At 32.7% G+C, this 6,780-nt stretch overlaps 1 protein-coding gene across 4 annotated transcripts in view; it reads left to right on the forward strand.

Moving 5' to 3' along the window:
* Positions 1 to 6,412, forward strand: part of LOC144967731 (uncharacterized) — a 30,570-nt gene extending 24,158 nt beyond the window's left edge. For all 4 annotated transcript variants that reach the window (XM_078905306.1, XM_078905307.1, XM_078905308.1 and 1 more), the window contains exons 12-17: positions 337 to 422; positions 1,493 to 1,593; positions 3,033 to 3,132; positions 3,766 to 3,900; positions 4,537 to 4,629; positions 6,220 to 6,412. In XM_078905306.1, the coding sequence (XP_078761432.1) occupies positions 337 to 422; positions 1,493 to 1,593; positions 3,033 to 3,132; positions 3,766 to 3,900; positions 4,537 to 4,629; positions 6,220 to 6,297 (593 nt within the window). In that variant the 3' untranslated portion in view covers positions 6,298 to 6,412. The remainder of the gene's footprint in view (positions 1 to 336; positions 423 to 1,492; positions 1,594 to 3,032; positions 3,133 to 3,765; positions 3,901 to 4,536; positions 4,630 to 6,219) is intronic.
* The last annotated feature ends 368 nt before the right edge of the window (positions 6,413 to 6,780 follow it).

Consider the following 6,780-nt stretch of genomic DNA (forward strand, 5'->3'; position numbering starts at 1 on the left):
TGTATCTTTTGTGTGTGTGTGTGTGTGTGTATTTATATATATATATATATATATATATATATATATATTTTATTTTTTTATATTTTTTTGTTGTTCTATTTTCAAGATATATAGTATATAATATATTCATTTTTGTTTATTACTTTTTACAGTCCACAGCTTCTAGCAGCTTAGTATCAGTTTGATTTTATCATTCAAATGTTGCCAGATTTAAAATATTGCCCATAGACTTTTGCACATTATTTAACACTTTCAAATCATTATTTTTGTTAACAGTGGGTCATTTCCGAGTATTTCCTTTTAATTGTACTTTTCTTTTTTTTTCCTCTTATCCAGCAAAGGAAACCTTGAAAATTCTCATTCCTGATCTGTCCACCAAAATATCTGATCAAGAGCTTAAAAACACTGTGTCAGATCTTTCGGTAAGTTGTTTTTGTGCTTAAATTTTAATTCATTTATTTGTTTGTCACCTAATAAATTGTATTATTATTGTAAAGCGTTTTGAGATGCAATTGCATAGGAAGCGCTAGACTAAATGGACATCATCATCATCATTATTATTATTATTACTATTCAAGGTTGCCAATTTTCCATATATTTACGGAATTCAGTATATTATTAATCCTCACTATATTTTCAAATCGCTTGCTAAACAGAAATAAAGTAAGTACATAGTGAAAGAGGTCGGTTAATGTGTTTGTGTAAAATTTCGGTAAATTTTGGCCTCCTGAATTGGCAACCCTGATTATTATTTTACAGCTCTTTTAATTATTTTTAAAGCTTTTAAAAAAATAATTTAATCTCAATTATATGCCAGTCGGTCAGAGTGGAATTTTTTTCTTTCTTTGACTGAATTTTAATGTTATAACCCGGGATTTCTCATAGTTGGCGGTTTTAATTGAATACTAATGAAAAGGTGAAAGTGGCCAGGCTACTGATGAAAACAGTACAGTACTTGCTGGATTCTAGCACGCTCATTTTATCTAATAGTAATTGGGTTCAATGGTCTGATGTCACATCGCCCAGCAACGGCAGCCATCGTGGTTCTAAACAAAGAAAATCGGTACTTTTTATTCTTCATGCTGGCTAGAACTTTTCATATGTCTTGTGATCAGAATGTGTAAAAGTCAAAACATGATCAGATTTATAATGTTTTTTCCCCCTCTGGATACGCTTTTATGCTCGTCGGAGAAGTATTGTTCCGATAGTTTAGAACCAGTTACTAAGTTACCATACGTCATTACGAGGGAAGTGACGTTACAACTGTTGAAGCGTATTAGTTGCCTCCCACGAGCATCAGATTTCAGCTCGCTTTTTTACTTCTCCCGAGGGCATGCGGGAATCTAGCGAGCATTGTACAAACAATAGGTTTTCAGGCAGCCTCCACCACTCTCTCTCTCTCCTGTTTTAATTGATAGCGTGTACATCATATGACAGTGCTTTTTAAAAAAAAAATATTCTCTATTTTTTCCTTCTTTTTCTGTGCTATCAGTTTTTCGACGAAATTCAAGTGGAGGATCCAAGAATTTGTGAGCTCGGCAACAAAGTTGGGCAACCCACTCCGTTTCAACTACTCAGAGAATGTTTACGAAGGTAATTTTTTGTTAACCCATTGCTTGACAGCCCCATCTCAGGAAGTTTAATCCCAACAACCAAGGACAGGGAGATAACTCTTGCTGGAAAATTTACCATACATGTCACAAAAAAATCATTGTGCCATCTCTATTAGTGGGATTTTCATGGTTTAAATTGTGTTAGATAGAGGAATAATTTATCTACATTTTGATACCAAGAAATATATGTGTTTGGCCCGAAAAATCCCCCAGTTTGACATTGTTTAGGATGTCCGAGTCTGTCCACTCTGGGGTTGGTTCTGGATCACGATTTTCATCAATATTGGGTTCTAACAATGTCTCTTCCATTTCAAAATTAACTTCAATATCCGATTCATCGTCTGACATGGTCTCAAGAACCAAAGAATTTAGTAAATCAAAGGCCATATTTTTTTGTTTTTCACTTCGTTTTTTTAACCAAATTGAAAAAAATCGTAACCTCGCTAATAATTGTCAAAATTGCTAAAAAGTTACTTTCACTTTCATTCTTCTCGTACTTTCGGAAATTCACATTTTTTAGATAGTAATTATGTAATTTCACAACAACAAAAAATACCAAAAAAGAGCTTCAAAGCAATGCACTCGATATGGGGAATCACTGGTCGCAATCGGGCATTCTGCCACGAGAAGGGTTGGAAAATCAATTCCGTCAATCAGGTGTTGTGTCAAGAGATGGGTTAATGTGATCAATATATTTTCTTTGAATGGGATATAATGACTATAGTAGCATCATAAAAGTATTACATTTATGCAATGGAGCTTTTCAGCTCAAACACTGCTTTGGTAAACAAGAGAATGATTATGACTTTTCTTATACAGTATCTGGAGAAGTGACAAAGTATCCAACCGTTTGTGAATTTCCAACCCATCAAAAAAATATTCCAATACCAAAATTCAAACTCTTCTGACGCTTTAATTTAGAGAGACTATAGACTAGGCTATTTTTATTTGATATTTTTAAAAGTTTGTTTTGAATTTTTTTTATCCTGAATTTTTTCAATTTCCATCATCTTCTTGCTTTCCTGGAATTACACTGGAATGAAATATATCCAAAGTCCTGCGTTTCAGAATGCTTTTGCGATTTTTTAAAGATGACATAATCAATCATCAGACTTATTTTATAATGCTATTTTTCCATTATTTTGTGAGCCTTTGTCATTTTTAAAATTGATAATGATCCAAGTTGGCCACCAAACAATTTCAATTTTTATGGTAATGGATGAATATTTTTTCATGTCCTGTTCATTTTATAAATCTTCTTGAATTACTAGCTATTGAGTGAATTGGATTATATCATCATTATTATAAAAATAAAAATTGTTATTTTTGCTATGACATGTCCCTTAATTGGACCAACTTTAGGATAATGGTGTTGTTCCACTTAATGGGTTTGACTGCATTTTCAAATTTATTTTTCAGAAATTTTGGAATGGGTGCTACTCAGTGTGCTGTGAAGACTACGGCTTTGAGGAACCAGAAATGTGAATTCTCTTTAACTGTGGGAAAACATACGGCAACGGTTAGGCAATTGTGTTTTGTTTTTATTTATTTTGTTTTTTAATCCTTAATATGTGACTTCTTTGTATCCAGGTGTCTGTAGCTTTAAATGAACAAAAAATATTGCTTGCTTCCCTTTAGATAGGATGTCAATTTTGTGCTTCGTATAGGTAAAGGACAAAAACTTTGCTTCCTCAATTTTTATTTGCTGGGGGGGGGGGGGGGGTATTTTCTCTTTCTCTCTTTACCTTTCTTTAGTTTAAAATTAAAAGAATGATAATGTACGGTTCATACCAGTTTTTCTGTGTTTTTAATCATTTAATGCAAGAAGTCTAACTTAAATATTATCGATACATAGTCACCATATATCCACTTGTTGCTCCACCGCACTTTTTCAGACTGTTGATATTCTCTGTCAATTTTTATTTCATTTGTTTTCATTGATATTTCTTTTATATATTACCGAATTGTTTCGTGATGCAGAATTATAATTTTCATACAAGGATAAATAAAGTATATCTTATCTTATCTTATTTTTCATTTTATTTCATCAAATTTTGTCTTGTTCCTCTTTATGCCTCATTAAAGATTTAACATGTCCAAATGCTTATTAGTATTAGTTTATTTGATCATTTATTCTTCTCGTCTCTTGTAGATTGTGGCTAAAAACAAGAGGGATGGCAAGCAACTGGCAGCACAAGCTATATTAGCTAAGCTTCACCCTCATGTTCCTGGCTGGGGCTCCCTGCTTCGCCTCTATGCCACCAATGTGGAGAAACCCATGGAAAAGGTTGGTATTCTGGATTAGTGTCTTGTTTTAGTGTTTGTTTTTTGTTTTGAATTTTAATTTCTTTGTGTTTTTTGTTGTTTTTTAAAATGTAATAGTTGTATCAGTTTTATCATTAGCTATGTTTCTCTGTGAGGCCTTGTGGTATGACACTCTCTTTCGGATCAAAAGGTCCTGGGTTTGAGCCTCGCTCGGCGCATAGTTGAGTCCTTGGAAAATGCTCTTTACTCACTTTCTCTCACCATATTCAGGTGTAAAATGAGTACCGGGTCGTGAACAGTGTTATCTGTATTGGAAAGAAATTGCAAAATCGCCTAACAGGCGTCATGTCTCGTTCTCCACGTTAAGTGCTGCTTTTGGTCAGGGCCTCTTTGTAAAGCGACTAAGAGCATATTTAGTGGATATTGCGCAATATGAAAAGCTCAATTTTTTTTTAAATTATTTTTTTTGGTGTATGAATTCTCACCTGTTGTGTGCCCATGTTATATACTCAGTCTACTTATGGTGTAAATATAGATACCACATTTTATCTTCTTTCTTTTTTGTTTTGTTTGTGTTTTTGTCATAAATGGTATGTAATGGCTTTGTTTAGATTTTTTTATTCCAGTGTTCAATAAATCCGTATAATTGTATATGCAGGTTGAGGAGATGAATGAGATAAAGACTCATGTACCCAATAAGGCAGTGCTGGAAAACCTTAGGGAAGAAATGAGGAAGCTTCACAAACAAAAGGTATTCTAAAATTCTGTTAATCATATTTTTGAAAACTTTTAAAATTTTCTTTTTGAAATCTCAATTCTCTTCATTAAATTATGCTTATATTTTGAAAAAATGAAAAAAATCATGGAGAAAATGTTTGTAGGTTTCCGTCTAAATCCTACATTGTGGAGGTTTTTGTCCCAATAATTCTTGATACCACGAATGACCCCTTACCGTCAGATAGGTCACACTGGAGATTTCGCACAAAGTGGCCAAAACTTCATAAAGGTGAAGAAGGATGGCATTTTTCATCCTCGATATCACCCTCATTTCCTGAATCCACATGATGCTCTGTCCACACTGTTTTTTAACCTTTGAGAAATTGTGTCTGCTCTTCTATTGAAGCTGGATTGTCAATAATTGGTTTATTTTACCCTACAAGTGGAGAATCTGCAATATTTGCAGAGAAATAATGGCTATTAGAAATAGGCAGTCATTGATTATACTTTTTATACTAATATATTGCATTTTTAGATTTGCCGGTAATTTTGAGCTTGATGGTAAATATTTAACAATGTTGACAGCCATCCTAATTTATTAAAAGAATTGTTAAGAGTATTCTTACTTGAGAGTATCAAGAGATTTAAAATTATGTCATCATTTTTTCTTGAGGATGTGCTAGAATTGTGTAGAATCGATTGTACCCGCATGCACAATGAACGCCAACGGTCAATTGAGGAAAGAGTACACGACCTAGCATATTTTCTTGGTATTAATTTGGGTCAGTTGGTGATAACATTAGGCTGAAGTTTTATGAAGGTTTGCAAGTTACTCGAATATCAAATCTGTAAAAATAGTTTTATAATTTTTAGTTTTGGTAGTTATTCTGTGCTCCATAATAAAAATTTAACATTGGCAGAACAGAACATTGTTGATCCCCAAATCCTATTTTTAAAAAAGAAAAGATAGATTTATTTCACGAATAGAAATTGATGAAAATGATTTATTTTCTTTAGTTTTTCAAAAAAGCTTATCATTGGAGTATTTTTCTGGCAAATGTCACAAGAAAACCACCTTTAGTACAGTCTCTATTGCATTTGTAAAGCAAGCATTTCTGTACTTAGATGTTACCATTTTCTATCTTTCACTTTTCAACTGAATCATCACTGAAGATCATTTCTGAACGTGTGTCATTATAATGAGCACAATCCGTTTTTAAATGTTTCCAATAAGATATTACTTCATCAAACGTTGAAAAAAAATTGACTTTGTAGGTTTGACACAACCAAGACCCATGGTGGCCAGACCGTAATAAATCGTAATTTGCTGACCACCCGTAGTAGTATAGCTGTATAACCTCTTGATTCAAATTCTGCCGAGTTGGAATTGCAGTCCTGGCAAATCAAAATGGTGGATGTTTTTCCTCCTCGTCAATAAGTTGGTAAAGACCAATCCCTGAATGTGTTTTGCTATCTTGGGTTTAGAATCTAATTTTGTCATGGATAGAGTTCTATTGATTCAAAAAATTAAAAAAATTTTAATTAGAATGTTTTTTTGTTGTTGTTTTTTTAATTTTTTTTTTGTTATGCATGAAATTTGACCATTATTTTGATATTTTGACAGGAGGCCATCCAGTCCAAAGGTAAAATGCTCATCTCCACCAAGGACTTGCCAAGCAAGATGTCTGTTGTTGACTTTTGACCCTGGATAATTTTTATTTTTTTGCTTCAGCGAACCTTTGAAAATGAAAGTAAATAGGTTGCCTGACGGAGTGTGTGAATGAAAGAAAACAGTGCCTCGTGGAAAAGAAAACAAATAGATATCATGTAGAGTATTTAGTTAACTAACCTTTTTAATAAAAATAAATGATTTAAAAATGCAGCTTACACCAATTAAAGTTTTTGTAATTTTTTGCGTGTCTGAATTGTTTTTTTTTCTTTCTTCCATATTTTGATGCCCATACCACTATCTAGTTATTATCAAATGAAAATTACAAGATTATTTTATATGCATGTATTTGATTTCAAAGTGACTATAACATTTATTCATAGTAAAAAGTGATCATGTCCATTCGTGTGTGAAAATATTTCATAAGGAGTCAGTAATGATTTTTTCCCTCTAAACAAGACTTGTAGAAATGACAAACATTTTGTTCTAGTCAAAAGTATTTGGTAGACATGATCA

The sequence above is a fragment of the Berghia stephanieae genome, chromosome 3 (assembly GCF_034508935.2).
Source record: "Berghia stephanieae isolate SIO BIC M18660-M18661 chromosome 3, UCSD_Bste_1.3, whole genome shotgun sequence".
Classification (NCBI taxonomy): Eukaryota; Metazoa; Mollusca; class Gastropoda; order Nudibranchia; family Aeolidiidae; genus Berghia; species Berghia stephanieae.